We start from the raw sequence: 20,298 nt of genomic DNA on the forward strand, positions 1-20,298 counted from the left end.
TTAAGAGGGTTTCCCAGCAGTATGTGCATATAGATAATTAAAATAAAGATGTAGATCCAGAATAAAGGGTAAACAAGTAAACTTTCCCCTCAGAATCTACATTAAAATAATGAAAGTGATTCTTATAGTGTAACTAAAGAATCTTGAGCATATTTTTAATGTTATGGATCAATAGTTTTAACACGGGTTATTTTTTTAGTGTCTTCATGTTCATGGATGTGCATCAGATTATAAGGAATAATTTGAGCAGGTGTTGTGGAAAGAAATACGGTATGCCGGTGAGGAATAAAACAGTGTCCTGTTGGTAAACAATGGGAATTTGAATTTCTTCTGAGTCTATGGCATTCAATAACAGATGTACAGGACATGTATTTCATTACCTCGGCTGCAAATGCGATATTTATATTTTACTGGTCTCTTTAAATGTTTCAGCCTGTTATAACGAACATTTGTTCACTTTTTCCTTGACTGATCTGTCAGAACCGGTTTGTGTACAATCTAAATATTCCCATTGTGTTTTTGTATTTATATGACATTTACAAAAAGAGACATGATATTTGATGACTTTTGAATTGTTTATTGGTTTGAATGATTTAACCTTTAAAGCTTACACACAATGCTGAAAGAGTTACCTATGAAAATAACATACCAAAACCCTAAAATTGCCTCTTTAAAAGTTACTTGGAATATAGTCCATTTCATAGGCACAAGGACCCAGCAGAAACAAGCACCTCTCTCCCCCTCATGCTTTCCCTTTCTGCCCTCTCTCTCCCTCTTCCAAACTCGTGTGCTCCCAGAGGAGGTGCAGGGAGGTAACGTTACATCAGTATGTATGTATGGGCGTGTGTATAAAAGATGTGGAGGATGATTAGTAAATGCTGATGAGCAGAGCAAAGATAAAAGATTATGGGTTGAGCTTTGGAAAACAAATGACCTAAAATTTAAAAAATCCCTGGAGAAACATGGACGACAAAAAGGTCCTTACGTTTGTGCCCTCTGGTAAGTTTTACAGGAGTGGAGTGAGGTGAGGAAGTGAAATGTGTCAAACATGTGGAGGAAGCCGTTTTAGAGTGTATGTGTGAATGTTTCTTTCCTGATTCTTTTCACTTGTGGTTACATTTTTAATGTCTTCTTGTTGTTAACAGTAAAACTACAGAATAGGAGAAAGATGCTTTCATTGCCCAGAAAGTGAAAAGCAAAGCGTATGGGTCAATATTTACAGTATGGCAATAAATGATACACTCATCTGCCATGCAGTGCTTTAATAACAGACCTGCAAAAATATTTCCAGCACCAGTTTTAACTCTGTTGTGGCAGCAGGAACAAAATAGTTTTCCTCTCTAATCTTGCAGAGTCTTTACATCATCCAGTGCCCTAAGATGACTATTATTGAAAACGGGTGCTATATAAAACATTTGAAAAGAAATCTACTGAAGTGTATGAGCTCATGTTAATGGTAACACAGTTCCACTGGCTGACCTGATTATTAGTGATTATTATTAATTAGTAAGTGTTTATTACAAGCCAAAATATGTCTAACATTAAAGGTACCAATATCTAAAATGGGACAATTCTCTTTGTGACCTGGAACTTACTTTCATCATTGCCATTAATATGTTAATTCCTACTTGAATTTTCTCAGGTCAAGGATTAAGAAGATTATCTGGTAGAAAAATGTCTAATGTTCTAATCTGGCAAATCTCAAGGTTTTCCATTCTCAGCTCTTCGTTCTGTGGTTGGCGTTGGTGATAATTTCAATGTCAGAAAATCTACCAACCTCAATAACACCCCTGATGCTCGACTTTAGATTATTACCTAAAGGCTTCCAGGTTTTCTATAATTCAGCAGAACCTTCTTGTAATGAATCAATTTGCTTTTTTAAGATTAGTACCACATGGCAAATAAATTTTTTTTGAAGTGAGCAAAACCTCCTTTCAGTCAGATACTCAGGTTGGTATAAATTATGTAACTGCACTGTTGGTTTCTAATGTTTGCATATCCAGCACATTCACTGTGCTGGATATGCAAACATTAGGTTATCCTTATCGGTACCCTTTGAGGTGTTGATGTGGAATGAGTGCTAGTTCCTCCTTCCTGTTATTTATATTATAACAAAGCATATGTCTGCATTGTGAACCACAGTGTACACACTGTTCATGGTACAGGAGCGTGCACCCACCATGGTCAAATTAAGTCTCGATAAGATTTTGCTTTAGCAGCAGGTGTGGTAATTCAGTGCATAGGAGGATATCATTAGCTGACCTTCTTATTTGATAGACAAGCTATTATAAGTCCTTACATGTGAACACCATGGTCCTTCTGCTTTCATAGTTTGACCTTGTGCAGTTCAGCATACTTGTTTCCAGAGACCCAACAAGGATTCTCCTGTTTCCTTTTTCACAAGGACGTAACCTGCTTAAAGTCTACAGATGGCAGTGTGGCTGTCTGTAAGAATAAATCATATGTTATGCTTTAAGACTTACAGATTTGGTTCATGAGATAGACCAATAACAGATAGCAAGTGATGTGCAACAACAGAGGGGTGATTTGGCACGTCAGACTTCAAAAACTGCAAAATACAATTTTAGATTCAAACGTAGCGAGAAAAAAATACTGAAAAAATTCAGATAAACCAGCGATTGATACAAGGATACCAAACAAGCTGCATTAGCACTCTTAATTGTACTTAAACACAATTTTATTTTGAGCCAAATGCCAACACCAGCATACTACTATCCTGATGGCAGTGATATCCTACTTATAAGGCATAATGGTCATTTTTTGTGGGGGCCGCTAGCCATAATAGATGATAAGCAAGAAGTAATAATAGACAAGCATTTCTGTCACTGACAATTCAGCCATTTTTTCCTTAATTTTTTCTTCCCCAAATGTCATTTATGTCCTCACCTCAGCCTTTAGTAGGGACTAATCGGAAAGTGATGCCATTACTCCTTTTGTTCACAATATTGATAAGGAATAGTTTAGCATATTTACAATAAGCCTGACATTCATGTTTTCAGAGGTCACATCCACACACTGTCCTGGCACAGACGGCTGTGTAGTCTGTGTGGACTCCTGTGAAGAGGAGGAGGCCTGGGAATGTTCTCTCTAATCTGCTTTGAGATATAGCCTTGCTCGCAAGCCCCTAGAGCCAAACAGTGCTTCAGGCAATGAAAACTCATCTGTACAGCTGCAGCCGTGTCTCACAGATACATGACCGCCAATACAAACATCAGACACAGCTGGCACTAGATTTGTTCTGTAACCGAGACTTCACAGGTCTCTTTAAAGATTCCCAGGTTCTTGTCTTTTTTTCCCCTCTCTCTCCACAGCATTACCATAACTTGACATAAGCGCCTTAATTTTCATAACAGCATCACATTATTTTGGTAAATCTGGAAGTAATTGTGCTTAGACGTGTGTGCTCGCTTTGTTATAGGAATTTGTAAAATGTGTATACAGAATGCACAAGCATGTGCACAGAAAAGAAAAGATGAAATCTTGAGATGCATCCTGAAATGAAAGTGAAACTGATTGTTGCTCTGGTGAAAAGCCACTGTTTTTGCATGTTTGAGTCCAGTTTCGCACAGTTACCATGTTAGCTGTGTCAAACATGTCACTCAAAACAATTATAAAGACTTTCCTTTATTATCATTGAAAATGTTGTGGTTTCAGACATGGTTGTAGTTTTGACTGAAGAAAGTTGATATCCTTAGAGGTTCTATTAACAACAATTTATGTTAGCCAGTAGCAGCTTCTGAAAAATGTGCTTGATGTGTAAAAAAGAAACATATTAACACTAACACAACATATTAACACTGCAGTTATTGTGCACTTACATAAACTTCATTATCTGAAAAAATATTAGTGATTCAAAATAGTTTATTCTGTGCTTATAGTGATATGATTCTAACTTTTGCATACTGCACCTAAAGAACTGAATGGCAGACAATACAAACAGTGATGAAAATCTTTAATATAAAAGACTGCGCTTGAAGCTGAGCAGGACATTTTGTAAACATCATATTTGTTCCTTCCATCCACAGCGGCTCCACCCACAGAGAGGCCTAACAATGGCTACTTTTTCCAAGAGATGGGTGCGTATTGCTTTTTACAGCAGACTTTTGCTCTTTTATGAAGTTCAAGTGATCTGCACAGTAACAAAGATGATTTTTCCCTCAGGACGGTGGGGATCGTACGCGTCTAAATTTATTGTATCACTATTATTTATGCAGATGTCTGTTCTTCTCTCTGCTCACTGATGACCCATTTCACATGCTGGTGGGCACAGCCAGTCTGTTCGCTGTGTGTTAATTAATGAATAAATAACAAGACAGATGATCTCTGAGTCAATGATGGGAAGAGTGAATAATCATAGCTCAAAGCTTTGCCCGTGAAGGGTTAATTGTCTAATTCTGAGGCCATTTTTTCTTCCCCATAAAACTAGCAACTGAGAAGCCATATTTATCTTCTATACAATGAAGGACTTTACGAGAGGCTGCTGTTGTTATATTGCTGCATGTCTGGTTTAAGGGTTTTTTTTATTATTGGCAGTCTCTCTCTCTCTCTCCCTCTCGTCAACAGATGGTAGACTGGTGGGAGGGCAAGATAAATTCTCCCTTACTGGAGGCATTGTTAATGTGGCTAGCGTAGCATCTTAACCTTGATGCAAAGGCGAGGTTTTATCTTAGTGTGATTTATCTTAATAAACACGGTTGTATGATGACCTTTACAAGTCAAACAATTGTACAGTGAAAATTTATTTATTGGATATTATTGGATTATGCTGTTTATGAGATATAACTCCTCAGTTATATGTAATGTATGTACTCTGGGACTTTGTTGCACTCATTTATGTTTTGTTCACAGAACTGAGGGACGGGGAGGATTCACCTACTACCAACAAGGACCACATTTATGACAATGAGATCCAGATTAGTCCTTCAGGTCTGCCTTTTTGAAATTTGCCTTCATTCTGTTCAATTCGATTTTATTTACATAGCGCCAAATCACAGCACTTTGCATTGTAATGTAAAGATACTACAGTAACACAGCAGATGGAATTATTTAGTCTTGTCTTGTTTACTTGTCTAGGATTTGAAATCACATTTGACTCCAGCCTCTACCATTATCAAATCATGTGTGGCAGCTTTGATTCAAGTAAAAAAAACATTGTTGAAAAATCCGGAGTGAAGGAAGGAAACCTTTAGAAATATGAAAGAAAAGACTGTATTAGAGCAACAGTTTGGTGATACTAAGACAGTCTTTGCATATAAACGTAATGTTTTGTGTTTCTTTTGCTGAAGATCCTGAAGGACCTGGATTTGGGCTTTTAAACACAACAAGAAAAGTAAGATTTACTTTTTTGTATGAATTTTCTTATACCATTACTTACTTTTTTCTTATCTAAACCACACTGCAGCAGCAAAAGCAAATTAAAATATTTTCTTTAATGTAACTGAGACAGCATCAGCAACTTACAGCAGGCAGAAAACGATACCCTCATTTCATTCATTTGCATCCATGATTTAAATGTTCTTACTTCCCACCAGTATGTTAAGCCCATGAACTTTGAGGAGGAAGTCCGCGCCCACAGAGACCTGGACGGCTTTCTGGCCCAGGCAAGCATCCTTCTGGATGAAAAAGCTGCCACTCTGGATGAGGTGCTAAGGCGAATGTTAACTCATGTTGTGGTCGAAGGCCGTGAGAGTTGGGATGTGGATGAGATCATGAACTCACTGTTCACAGACGCAGGAAGGAAAGAGATCAATGGTGAACGAGCATGTTACCAAAGAAGTCTAAATCACTTGATTACATTAAAGGCAACTAGAAAATGAGCATTTAGTCTGATTTTGCTGTTTATTGGATTATGCTTCCACAGTTCATCTTCTGTCAGAAACCATTCAGGGTGTGACGGCAACTTCTACTGGCATTCATTACCAGCAGTCCTGGCTTTGTATTCTGTGAGTTCATCTCCAGTTAAAGCTGTCTGAGGTTTAGTTCATGTCTCTTCTTGGTTAACTGATTTCAAATAATAAATTTCTTTGAATTCAGCTCGAATGTGAGGAATCTGCAGAGACGTCATGTCTGCATCACCCGCCTGGAGAGGCCACAAAACTGGGGTGTCAACTGTTGTGAAGCTCGCTACGTCGTCCTTATCCTCGCTCCACCTAGAACAGTAAGGTCAAATTCTCCACTCATCTTCTGAATATCATCTTAATTTTTTCTCAATTTGTCGATAGCTTACTTGTTGCAAGCAATTACTGTTTGCTGATGACTGGCCATAATATTCAGTTGCATAGACTGCATGTAAAAGCCTGATGTAGCCACTGTTACGTCACATATTGGCTTACAGGCTGCTGTTTGGAAGCCTTGAGTTTGTCGTTTTGGCCTCTGTCCATCCTCTTATCTTATCCTATCAGGGTTGCAGTGGAGCTGAAGCCTATCCCAGCTACCATAAGGCGAGAGGCAGGGTGCACCCTGGATAGGTTGGCAGTCTGACGCAGGGTTAACACAGAGACAGAGAGACAATATACCATATTTGGATGAGTTATATGTCTCAATTCTAAGATGAAACTGAAAAGAGAATTTGTAACATAGTATAATTTCAGGAGGGATTTTGGTAAATGGTATTTATTAGATTTGACTTGTGATCCTATACATGAAGTTTTTAGGTAATATAGTAGATAATGCTTCAAAATTCAAAAACTTCCTAAACACGTGGCTAGAGATTTTGCCCAGCAAACTTGATTGCTAAAGTTCATCCATACTTTCACTCCATCAGTGCAGCACACAGACACAGACACGTGCTAGTTATGCCCAATAAACAGCTTAGGAGGCCAAATTTGAGAGGTCCAGTTCATCAACATGAATCAGTTGATGTTATGCCTAGAACATCTGGGAAGTGACAGCTACAGTTGTGGACATTTGCCTGTCACTCAAAGAGGCCACACCTCTAATAAAACAAATATAAAATTTACTCTTGTATCATTTTCATTCTCAACTTAAGAATTAACTTTAATTTTTTTTGCCAACCTCAAAAGGCCATTTGAGGAACTTTGTGTTTGTATTAAGTAAATATTCAGGCTTTGACATAAATCAGCTAAGTCCACATTTATAATAATAATCGATTATTTATTTTGACAGTCTGTTTATTGATGACTTTTTTGGTCAGTATTCACTGGCTTTCCATGACGTTTAACTTAACTCTTCACTTTTCCTGACTTATTACAGACCAAAAAAGAGTCAAGTGAATAAACAACACAATTCAATTCAATTTTAAAGGACTTTTAATGTAAAAATAAAAACTACATGCTTCTAATGGAGAGATGTCAAACTGTGTTTCATTGTTCTTGTAACAGTGACAATAAAAATCTATTCTATTTTATTTATATAGCGCCAAATCACAACAATCGTCACCCAAGGTGCTTTATACTATAAGGTGGACCCTACAATAGAGAAAACCCCAACAATCACATGACCCTGTATGAGCAAGCGATTTGGCAACAGTTGGACGGAAAAGCTCCCTTTTAACACATAGTGGTCACTACAGTGGACAGCCATTCAAAGCATTTGTATTTCTTGTACTTGTGTCAGTGTATATTGGCAATTCATACCAAAGTCATAAGTCAAACTGTATGTTGTCCACCGAAGTGGACATGTAACAAACTGTGTACATGTTTTTTAAAAATGAACTTTTTTCATGCTAAAGATGAATAAAAATCCTGATTGAGGTTGTCATAATTTATCCAAAGAGTTAACTGTAAGAAACCTCCAGCAGAACCAGGCTCAGGGAGGGCCCTAATAACCACAATCATTTGTCCCCTAATCCCACTGTTTCTGAAACACTAAACAAAAATGACACTGAATATTTAAAAAATGTGTAATACATTATCCTCACAAGTCAAATTTAAAAGAAGCCCTACTAAGTATTTCAGTGTTTTTGCTGTATTATTAAATGCAAAAATCACATGTGATAATTAACATAATAACACAACATAATAACATCACCTAAATTATTATTTAAATTGACAGAAACTAACAAAGCCAAACTTTGTTGTTTTTGTTTTGTTTTGTTTTAACATTTATTTATTGGTTTTAACCGGTTTTACATGATACACCGTGGACATAAAAAATAAAAACAAAATAAGTAAAAAACAAACCCACAACAACAACAAAAACAACATAGTAATAGAAACAAAAACAAAGCAAACCATAACAGAAGGGAAGAGCAGATATACAAATCAAGTTAGTGCTTCAGGCCGTTAAGTCCACAGTGTGCACGCTGCAGTTCTCCAAAAAAGTTGTAGAATTTAGACCATATCGCCCAAAACCTGTCCAGTTTATTTCTTAATGCATAAGTTATTTTCTCCATAGATAGTATAGATGTCAGTCCATTAAGCCACTGAGTTAGTCCACATATTTTTTGATTTTTCCAACAAATAGCAACAGCGCTTGGATTCCAAAAGTCCAGTCGTTAACAGAGCTCTATTGTTTGCAGCACGTACAAAATTATTTGGGTATATATTTAAAATACATATTTTAGGATGAAGTGGAATCACGTCACCAATGATTTGACTCAAAAGATTTATTACCTTTTCCCAAAAGATTTTCACACGTGGACACTCCCATATACAGTGAAATAAAGTGCCTGTCCACTCCACACTTAATACAGGAGTCTGGGATGTTTCAGTTAAAATGATGCATTTTTGACAGAGTAAGATATTGTCTTGTTAACCATTTATATTGAAGTAGTTCAGATTGCACATTAAATGTCTGACTCTGGGCCAAGGAGCATGATTTATAGCACTCATCATCAGATATATCCGTTTGCAAATCATTCCTCCAAGCCTCTAAAATAGACTGTGTTGATGGAATTTTCCATAAATAATTTGTACAATGCAGAAACTCGGCCTCTCCCATTTAGATGCTTTATAACTGTGCTCTCTAGAGAGGAGGAAGTGGGGATTTCTAAGCTGCTACCTTGTGTGGTTAAGATAAAATTTCTTAATTGAAGAAATGGAAAAAATAAGTTTGACAGGAATAGAAAAAGTACTTCTAAGTTGTTCAAAAGACATAAGAGTATTATTCCTAAATATATCAGACACTTTTCTTATACGTTGATCGAACCAAAATTTAAAGCCTGCATCCGCGCTACCAGGAGGAAAGCTGTTATTGTCACGGTTCTGGGTCAGTATTGACCCAGCATTCTGAGTTCTGGTCTATTTTTGAATGAACCTTTTGTTTCTCTGGTGTTTTATTGATGATGATGATGATTATTGTTTGAGTTCTATGTGTTATATTCGGTAGGCCTGCTTACGAGTCTGCGTCTGTGTCTCTGTCTGTCGTGTGCTTCCTGTTTTATTTTGTAGGTCTGTGCCCTATGTCAGTGCGTTCAGCTTTGTGCTCTCCCTGTCTCGTCAGTGTAATCAGCGTCAGCCGTGTCTCCCAGCTGTTTCCTCTTCGCTCCGTTCACCTCTTGTATTTAGTGTCTGTGTCTTCCCCTACTCGGTGTCGCGTCGTTAACGTCTTCTGCCCTCACTCCCTCTGTGTGTTCTTTTTGCCAGCCTGCCAACCTGTCTAGTTATTCGGTACTCCTAGTTTAGTTAGTGTTTTTCTGTTCTGCTTCATCCCAGCAATAAAGCTGTGTATTTTGAGTTTCTTCTTCCTCCTTGAGTCCTGCATTTTGGGTCCTCTCTTCCTGCCTGCCTACACACAGCCATGATAGTTATTTCCAAATATCGGAGTAAACCTAGACAGTTGTAACATTTCTCCCAAGTAGTTATGTGTTTCAAACCAGATCGTTATAGTGTTTTTTAAAAAGGGGTTCTTAGTTTGCTTATTTAGTGTCTTCCTGTCGGCTGAGTAAAGATATAAGTTCGGGGGACTTTTGATTTCTGTGGACTCCACAGAAACCCACACTGGAGTTTGCTCATTAACAAAATAAAACATTGCCGCTCTGATTTGAGCAGAAGTACCACTTTAAATTTGGAAGTTGTAAACCCCTCTTTCATAAGGGAGGTTTAGTAATGAGATTCTGAGTCTTGGTCTTCTGTTGTTCCAAATAAAGTTTCGGAATAGTTTTTGCAAATCTAAAAAGAGTTTGGTGGAGAGAGAGGTACTGATTGAAAAAGGTAAAGATATTTTGGCAAAATTGACATTTTTAGTATATTAATACGACCAATTAAAGATATAGGTAGTTTCATCCATCTATTTAGAAGTGTAGTAACTGACGTTGTTAAGGAATTATAATTGGATGCCAGAATATTTTCAATTGAGGGAGTTAATTTCACACCCAGATAAGTAAACCCATGTTCAGATAGCAGAAAGGGAGTATTGATAGGAGGATTTTGTCGTTCATTTTAATTCAAAAATAATATTTCGGATTTAGCAAAGTTTATTTTATAACCCGAAAATGTACTAAATGTATTAATGAGACTTAATATGGATGGTATTGATTTGTTTAAATTAGTGCAGAACAGGATCACATCATCTGCATATGGGGCAATACGGTGGTCAACATTACTTTAATTCCTGATATGTTTTTATGATTCTGAATTGCCATCGCAAGAGGCTCAATTGCCAAGGTGAACAAGAGAGGTGACAAGGGGCACCCTTGTCTAGTTCCACGATATAATCTGAATGGTGCAGAAAAAAAGACCATTTCTTAAAATCTCTGCTTGAGGGTTGGAGTATATCAATTGAATCCATTTAAAAAATCTGTTTCCAATGCCAAACCTTTTCAAAACTTCAAATAAGAATGGCCATTGGATCCTGTCGAAGGCTTTTTGCTGTGAATCAGAGAATGCAGAGAATGACATGACATCAACTTTGTTGTTCTGTTTTTTAGAAAAGCACCAAGACAGCCATTGAGGTGGGTAGAACATTTGCAACAATGTTCTCTGGCATTTCCTTCAGACAGAAGCTTCTGGAGACAAAGACCGAAGAGGAGTTCAAACAGGAGCTTGTCAACCACCGACAACAGCTCTCTGTAATCAGTGACAAACCGGTCACAGAGGAAGTGGAGGACTCAGATCCACGCAGGGGCAAACCACTCCAGGTAAAAATAAGTAACCAAGAGAAACATATGTGTAAATCTAGCTAACTAGTCACATAAACAAATTTCTCTACTGAGTGTTAGGTTGTTTTCAGATGTGGAGACCACCCCCGCGTTTCCCTGTTATTCAGGCATATGTGCTGCAGTAATATAAAGTAGTTGAGCCAGAATGCACAATAAAGACTGAAAAAGCAGCCAAGTCTTTGATGGAAATGGCAGCTGAACGTGTGCACGTCCATGTATGTCATTAAGTCCAGTTTCTAAATTAAGATGAAATGTGTTTGTTCAGCACGAGGTGGGAGAAAGGAAACACCGAAGTACAGTTAAGCGAAAAAACATGTAATAGGTTGTAAAAGACTTAAGTTTACATCAGGTTGTGGTTACACCTGATGTTCTGACTGCTTTCAAAACAGCATTTAAGTATAGGCTTGCTGCTGCCAAGCCTATCCTACAATCCTAGAATAGTAAAATGTGAAAATAAACATTATGGATGCCAGCACCTCAGTTTTATATCGTACATCAGCTAAATTCCTTCTGAAATGTCTCCACTTGGATCATTTTTAAATACAAAAGTCACAAAGATAAATTCAAAGCACAAATGTGAATGTAATTTTTTTTAAATACATTTTTGTGTTCGGTGACAGAAGTTGGTAATGGAAGTCTATGTTTGTGATCGCTTTCACGTCATTATTTTTTTTAAAGGAGAAAAAAGGGTCTTTCCTAAAACACCAAGAATATAAGAAGAGAAGAAATCCAGTTTTACTTCCAAAATGTCTGTGTCTATTTAAGAATCTGGCTTCATGGAAGCAAATGCAATCAACAGCTAGTTTAATACACTTTTTATCTTGTTGTTGTTTGTTTTTTAAGTGTGTGTTTTGGATTTGAGACACCACACTTGTATCCTCAGATTATTTTTAATAATCCGTGAATGTTGAAACAACTGCACCGCACGGTAAAGGATCCAGGGTCATTTTACATGAAGGCCAAACCCTCTTCTAGCCAAATAAACATTTCACACATAAGTGCAAACTCCTGGTAGTTTTTGGTGTATTTATAATATTTATTGTAATGATAAAGTCACATTATTATGTCCACTGGGTAGTTTTTTCCCTTCTAATAAGTCTTCAAACTGACAGATACATTACTCAGAATAGCTTTCCAGTGTTCATCTTCTCACTGATACCTAAAGCAACATGCGTGAACAAAGTCTATGGCATTTATGCTGCCTGTACTTTTAATGATGTATAAATCATGGCCACAGTGTACCAGCATAGTTCAGGCTTTTGTACAGTAAATGACTGCATGTTTCTGGTTTAGTTCAAAAGCATATCACAGTCACATTTCTGATACATTATGCATTCAGTTGTAATATATAGCATTATATTATGTCACATTATATTGTCACAGCTTCAGTGGGCCTGACTATGTCCTACCTTCTTCGCAGTGCACAGATTTCTTCAGATTTGGTAAGGGTGTTTATGATGACTTCCGCCGCAGGCTGCCTTTGTACCCCTCAGACTTCACAGATGGTAATAACAATTTCCTTCACATTTGTTTTGTGGATTTGTTACTGTGTAGCTTTAGTAACATTTTGTATAATTCAAACAGGTATAATTGGAAGTGACCGCGCTCTCTTGAAGTACACCACCACTGCGATTTTCCTCTACATTGCAATTCTACTGCCTGCCATTGCCTTTGGTTCACTGAATGATGAAAGCACAAGAGGAGAAATAGGTATGGGATTTTTCTTTACTCTTAATTTGGCACACAGTATGTTCAACAGCTTTAATGAAAAATACGTATCTGTTTCATTCATTGAAAGATGTTCAGAAGACCATTGTTGGCCAGAGCATTGGAGGAGTGATCTATGCTTTGTTTGCTGGCTCGCCGCTTGTCATTCCGCTGACTACTGCACCACTGGCCATCTTCATAAGCGGTACATTCACATTGCTTGCTACGATTTGGATGTCAGACTATAGAAGTTAGATTTTTGAATAAGTAACACTTATTTAATGACAAATAAGTCATACAATTAGTTTGCTTTGAAGTTTACATGGTGGGATTAGGTGCAGCAAATGAGGTCAGAGTCAAGCCTGATGGCTAACATTAGGCAGCATAAGCAATTAAATGAAGTCATTACTGGGCCACAGCAATAAAGAAATGAATGCAGTCTGAAATGACTCGATGTAACTCATTATCACATCCTTTGGCTTAAATGTTGGTTTGCAAGGATCCACTCAGAGAGACTTATGACTAACCTCTACAGACCTTTGCAATCTCGTTTGACTAAAATTTATTTCAGGATTTGTTTTTTTAAACACCATCTCCAGTCACCACAGACAGCTGTTGTTATATAAAAAAAGACTCCTGATAATCTACTTCATACAACACCTGCCTTGCATATAATTAGTAGTCAGATCTGAGAATTGACCATTAAAAATGAAGGTATTAATTTCAACAACTCGCTAAGCAATATGTTGTCACTTAAATAGTGGAATGCTCTTGAAATTAATAAGCTTTTATGAGTTTGTGTGTGTTATTGTATAATTTGCAGTCATCAGGGGTATTTGTGATGACTACGACCTCGACTTTGATGCTTTCTACGCCTGCATCGGTTTATGGAACAGCTTGTTCCTCATCCTCGGAGGCTTATTCAATGTCAGCCTGCTGATGAAACTCTTCAAACGGTAAATACACACTCGTAAACAATATTTGTTACTATTAAATATCACAGACAGAAGGCCACTACTTTTGTCTAAACACTGAAGTGAACTGATAAAGGCTAATCTGTTATTACTTGTTGTTTTCAGCTTTAATCAGTAATTTTCTTTCATTCTCTCGTGCCATTGTAGCCATAATTTTCCACTGAAGTTAATGTTTTGTCTGTGCTTTGGAAAAAACCCACACTTTTGATACAACATGAATGATCGCACCATGCTGCTTGCTTCTCTTTTCTTCCAGCTCAACAGAAGAAGTGATTGCATTGTTCATCTCAATTGCATTTGTTGGAGATGCGGTGAAAGGCACAATCAAAAGTGAGTCCAACTAATGTCAGACTGCCACAATAAAATCTTTTTAGGAAAAACAAGCAAAGAGTAGAAACAGAGCAGTATTCTATGAGGACATACAGTATATAATATTAAGGAAAACATTTTTTGTGAACTATTATTTTTGTGTTAAGTTTCTGTAACAAGTCAGGAAAAAATGGCTAAACATATCTAGGATTCTTAAGAATTTTTCTTCTGAGCCTCAGGCTCTTGTAATTTTCTGCCGATCGACTCCAAATTGAGCAATGCTTGAATAACTGTAAATATGTAGAGAATGACGTAAAGGTGATTACGTTAATCATCTGTTACATTTGTAAAATACTAACTGTGTGGATGCTCTATATCAGCGGTCCCCAACCCCCGGGCCTCGGACCGGTCCGTGAGTCGTTTGGTACCGGGCCGCAAGAGTTGAGGCTCAGGTGTGAAATATATGGTTTTCAGGGTTTTTATCGGTTTTCAGCGTTATTTTGTTATCGTTTTTATCGTTAACTCTGTTTTCCTGGTCTTTTACATGTGTTATGAATAAATCTTCTTTTTTTCGGTACCGGTACTAGTTTTATTTTGTTGTATTTATCCGCGACACCTTAAAGGCCGGTCCGTGAAAATATTGTTGGGTATAAACCGGTCCGTGGCGCAAAAAAGGTTGGAGACCGCTGATCTATATTACATTTCCTGCTACAGACTTTAATAAGTTCCTGCAACTGTGGGATGTGTTCCACTAAGATCACATACAGCTATATCTTGTCTTCTAGTTTGTCTTTAGTGACATATCTTTTTTCTTCTTCTTCTTCTTCCATCTTTCTACTCCACTTTCTAGTTTTTCACCATTATTACCACGGGCCCATTCTCACGACCACAAACAAAACACTGGTGCTTCAGCAGATTAATGAGATTCTAGACAGTGCAAAAAACAAGACAGACACCCCACTGGAGCATCACAATGAGACCAGGGTGATGTCAGGACATGCAGAGTCAATCTTCCTGCCTGAGTCTTTGGTGTTGTGCACAAGAGAAAGACCCATCCTCTGTCTCCTGCTCATGTTGGGGACTTTGTGGCTGGGTTATACACTCTACCTCATCAAGAGGAGGTAATGTTTGTTCACTTGTTGTTTCACATTATGGATATCTGAACCATTTTATAGCTTATTTTATCGTATCAAAATATATGTAGTAAGCAGAGGCGCAACTCTAGTTTTTTTTTCTCCTGGGAACGCATCTGTCATCTTTATAAAAGAACAATAAAGTGTCACCAGGTGGAAATACCACATTAAAAGTACAAGTTCCACATTGAAATTTGAGCGTATTTAAAGCAAACTGTGCTTCAGTACACTTTACACGCAAGAGAAAACAATATTTCAAAACATACCAAATACATCAGGGGAAATACTCTGTTTCAAATGCTGCCCAAAGCAGACTCTTTTCCATCTGGAGTAGCGAAGCCATAAAAATGTCATGTCATGAATATTTTAGTCAGCTGAACTGCAATAATAGAAAGATGGAACAATCAAATGTGAAAGATATATGATGTGATACAACCAGAGACGCTGCATGAGATATAAAATGGAAAGCACTGCCACATGTTTAACACTTAGTATTTAAAGTAGTAGGATGTACTGCAGTATAACAATGTTACTCTTTAACTAATAACATGAAAGCTGTGTTTTAACTGTCGTCCATTTTATATTCAGAATTTTAAAAATCTACAGGACAAATTTAAACTCTGTTGTAAGCAATGACAGAAAATGCATTTACTCATGTGCAGCACTTATGTGTGCAATACTGAGAGGAAATATTAAAGTTATCAGGAGCTTTACTCCACTATGTGTAACTAGACTGTTTGCTGCTTTTACCTAGTAGTGATTTTAAGCCTGGGTTTAAATTAACAAAGGGAACTGCAGCTGTATAATGTAGTAGATACTTAGCTAGTTACCTTTATCCAATTCAAAAGAAGCCATGTAATTTATGAGACATCCAGCCAGGATGTCCCTAGAAGAGCTTGAGGAGGTTGCTGGGGAGTGGTTTGGGCATCTCTGCTTAGACTGCTGCCCCCATGACCTTCACCCAAATAAGCTGAAGCAAATGAGAAGATTTGTGATAGTTACTTCCACTTCCCCTCATGCTTGCTGCAAATAGGTTCACATAACCTACAAAACAAGGACAAAACGTGCATCCCAAGACTGGATTGCAAGGTTACAAATCATGTGCAATGAATTTCACCCTGCAGTAATATTACTGGAATACGTGAGTTAGATATATGTGACTCTGTTATCATGCATTTCTATATCTGACTCCTGGGACTTCATTGTTCTTTTTCCCTCAGTGGCAGCTTTCAGCACTTGACATGAATTATTTCCCAAACACAAAGAGTAACTGCAGTAAATGTGCTGTAAAACTACTTGTAGAAGTCATTACACCAGAGTTGCAAAACGCTGAAATATTTATTGCTATTTTCCCAACAGCCCGTACCTGAATGACAGAATCAGAGAGGTGGTGTCTGACTGTGCTTTGCCTGTGTCTGTGCTGATACTCTCCTTCACTGGCTCCTACCTTTTCATTGACATACAGCGTGAGTATGGATCTTTCAAATGAAAGAAATGATAGAAGAGTACTCTCGAGGCTTAAAGTCACAACCCTGGCACATAACGTTTTTCACTGTTCATAAATCCTCTGTTGAAAGGGGAAAACATTTGCTTCAAGTGAACTTTAAACCCAGTCTGGGGATTTTGTGTGTGTGAGAGATAGACACAGATTTTAAGCTTTGCTTTTAAAACAGAGGCTACTAGCAGAAAGGTTAGTGTTCAAGCAATTATTTACTTTTTGTTTTCATTGTATGTTTGTAACAAGCTTTCTGTAAATGTTTTGCTTCTATTAGTTCCCGTGTTCAGTGTACACGATGGTCCGATCTTCAAGTTCCCTCCATTTGAAAAGCTGTCAGGAATGAATGCACTGAGTGCAGTTGGTCTGGGGTTTCTACTTGCTTTGCTCATCTTTATTGACCAGAACATCGTCATTTCACTGACACATGTGCCGGAACACAAGTACGAATCCCACTTTATGTTTGAGTTCTAAGCTATGAGAAGAACGACACACAGCAGAACCTGTGATTTAAATGTCACCTTTACAGTATTTGGTATTGATGCTGTGCCTTTAATGACAAACCACTTTAAGCTTACGTGTGTGAACATCTATACCAGGTTGCTAAAAGGCACAGCATTCCACTGGGACTTAATGCTGACAGGCTTCATTAACATCCTCATGTCCTGTCTGGGGTTGCCATGGATGCACGCCGCTTTCCCACATTCCTCTCTGCATGCCCGTCAGCTTGCCAAAGTAGAACAGCAAGTAGAGAACGGACACCTCTACACGACGTGAGTAAAGTTAAAACGAGGTGTGCTCTGACCGCACGGAAAGCACCAGCTTTTATGAATGCTTTTAACACTCAGTTTGAAACCTTTGTGACAGAGTGTCAGTTCAAAACTAAGCAGAATAACAAAATGGTTACTGTATGTAGTTTAAAGAACCTCTGGCTTATCTCTGCAGCAGACGTAGTGTGCATAGTTGCCCATAAATTGTTTAATACGTCAGTGATCCATTTAATTTCTATCCTTTCATGTTGGATTCAAAAGCTGATCTTATGCATTAAAAGATATAAAGATTGTTCTGGGTTGCTCAAACAACTCATTCCTCTCTTTTTGTCCTAATAGCATCGTTAGTGTGAAGGAAACACGTCTGACCTCACTGGTGGCCAACATCTTGATCGGCCTGTCCGTGTTCATGCTGCCCATTCCTCTGCAGTGGATTCCCAAGCCTGTGCTCTATGGGCTCTTCCTTTACATCGCAGCCACTTCACTTGACGGAAATCAAATGGTGGACCGCATGACCCTCCTGCTAAAGGAACAGGTGGATATGAAGCAGATAAGAAGAGTGTGGTTTGGTTTACTGATCCTGTTCCTCATTCTAGTTTATTGTCTCTTTGTTTCCTTTGTATTGATTGAACTTTACAAATGATAACCAGTAGCAGTGTAAAAAACAAAACAAATAACTAACTAACAAATAAAAAGCAGAAGAGTGAAGAAACTAAAATCCAGCAGAAAAAAAACATCACTCTTCTGGGGAAAAAAAAGGAAACAAAGATCTCTTGTTATCACATGACTGGTCCCACTCTTGTTATATCACAGAACTTTCATATGATAAGTTGGTGCACACCATAACAAGAACAACTTGTTTTTAATGGAAAACAAAGTTATTTTTGTCATAAGACTTTATCATGGTCTGGTTTAAATAGACAAAATATAGTACAATAACATGGCACATTTTTGCATAGCAATGAGTTTAATTAAAATAACATTTCCGTAAAATATAAAGCAACGCACTTCTGAAAAAAATGCAAATGTTGCATTACAATTCCAGAGCTTACAGGAGTATTTAGCATACCTTTTCTTCTCAAAACGTAATTTATGCTGCAGCAACAGGTATGCTATTATATACAAATCTTGGCTTGAGGGGGGTATTATAGTTAATCTCACTTAAAACATAGTTAATCATATCTTATTCTGTCTCTGTCTAGACCTCCTATCCTCCCACTCACTACATTCGCCGTGTGCCTCAGAGGAAGGTCCACTACTTCACGGGGCTGCAGATAATCCAGCTGATCATTCTGTGTGCATTCGGGATGTATCCTCTGCCCTACATGAAGATGGTTTTCCCCTTGCTGATGATCCTGCTGGTCCCTGTCAGGTGAGATAACCTGACAGGGTTTTTTATGGTCCCATTTTTGCAATTAGTACCAGTTTGTGTTAGAACAAATGCAGTACAACACGACCTTCTTAAAATCAAAACAAAACAAAATTAAATGTTTTACATGGAAAAAGTAGCATTAAACCTTTACTTTCTCACATTAAAAAAAAGGAAGAAAAAGGGGACCGCTGCGTCTGCAGTTATTTTTATATTCTACGTGTAGAAAGACACTCTTCCCACTGAACCCCCCACCACACACACACACACACACACACACACACACACACACACACACACACACACACACGCAAGAAGTGATGTTCTTACCCTAAGTACTTGAAGATTTGTTGTTTCCTTGTAAATAATACACACATTTTTAATGTGTTTTCTCTCAGGACGAGCTTGCTTCCAAGAATGATTGAGGCCAAGTATCTGGACATCCTGGATTCACAATACATGTAAAACTTTAAAGCAATTTCATGACGAGATTCAGTTTCTCCAGGAATTAATTATCTGATGAAATAAAATTATTTGGATTGCAAGATTTCGCTATCATTTATAACCATCATTTTATTTTTTATTGTTCATTGCAAATGTAACTTAAATGTAGCTGACTTTACTATGGAAAATCACTGCATATTTGTTGTATGTAACCCTGTAACTTTAACACGAGTTTTCATGCACAGATACATGTTTCGAGTAGCCCTTGACAATGAGTGTAATCCCTTTAGAATTAAGTGGAATTTCAATTTTTAGCTTAAATCACAGTGGTATTATAGAATTAAATCATATAGAATAGTTTTAAAGGGGTAATTTTTCACAATTATAGAGACAAGAAGGAATCATTATACAATGAGGACTAGAGAAGCTTCCACCTCCTCCTTAAATGAAAAATCATCAGAAGAAAGTGAAAAAAGAAAAGAAAGAACAAAGAAGAAAAGCCAAAGACAAGAAGAACAAAAAGAAAGCAAAGAACTGAACTACAAATAAAAACATATAAATTAAATTGTGTGTGTTATACTTGTATAACTATGCATGTGACAAATAATAAAGAACCTTGAACCTTGAACCTTGAAATTATTCACAGGTAATATGAATAGTTTATTGTTACTTCTGTTGTGTTCAGTTTTGGGTTTGCATATAAATAATAAAAACCACATAATTTTATTGGACTCTGGTCATTCACATTGATCATCTAATGTACTTTATATAAATTAAGATAAGATAAGATAAGATAGAACTTTATTAATCCCTCGGGTGGGTTCCTCTGGGAAATTCGAGTTTCCAAAAGCACAGCACCGACAGAAGTTACAGTTACAGAAATTATATATATATATATATATACACACACACACATCACACATATATAAATACAGAGACATATATAAATAAAATATACGAAGGGGATAAATAGAATAAATAGGAATAAAAATAAAAATACAAGTTCTGATTGGGGAG

General features: G+C 37.3%; 1 protein-coding gene across 1 annotated transcript; it reads left to right on the forward strand.

Moving 5' to 3' along the window:
• The first annotated feature begins 773 nt into the window (after positions 1-773).
• Positions 774-19,818, forward strand: LOC102300842 (sodium bicarbonate transporter-like protein 11). The gene is made up of 20 exons (XM_005935209.3): positions 774-999; positions 4,047-4,097; positions 4,870-4,947; positions 5,307-5,350; positions 5,553-5,772; positions 5,882-5,963; positions 6,055-6,178; positions 10,850-11,059; positions 12,501-12,585; positions 12,665-12,790; positions 12,879-12,992; positions 13,611-13,743; positions 14,018-14,091; positions 14,921-15,191; positions 16,563-16,669; positions 16,976-17,141; positions 17,298-17,471; positions 17,808-18,003; positions 18,671-18,840; positions 19,236-19,818. The coding sequence occupies exons 1-20, from the start codon at positions 963-965 to the stop codon at positions 19,300-19,302; spliced, it is 2,529 nt and encodes an 842-aa protein (XP_005935271.1). The 5' UTR covers positions 774-962; the 3' UTR covers positions 19,303-19,818.
• The last annotated feature ends 480 nt before the right edge of the window (positions 19,819-20,298 follow it).

The sequence above is a fragment of the Haplochromis burtoni genome, unplaced genomic scaffold, assembly GCF_018398535.1.
Source record: "Haplochromis burtoni strain Fernald_Lab_line unplaced genomic scaffold, NCSU_Asbu1 Contig_194, whole genome shotgun sequence".
NCBI lineage: Eukaryota > Metazoa > Chordata > Actinopteri > Cichliformes > Cichlidae > Haplochromis > Haplochromis burtoni.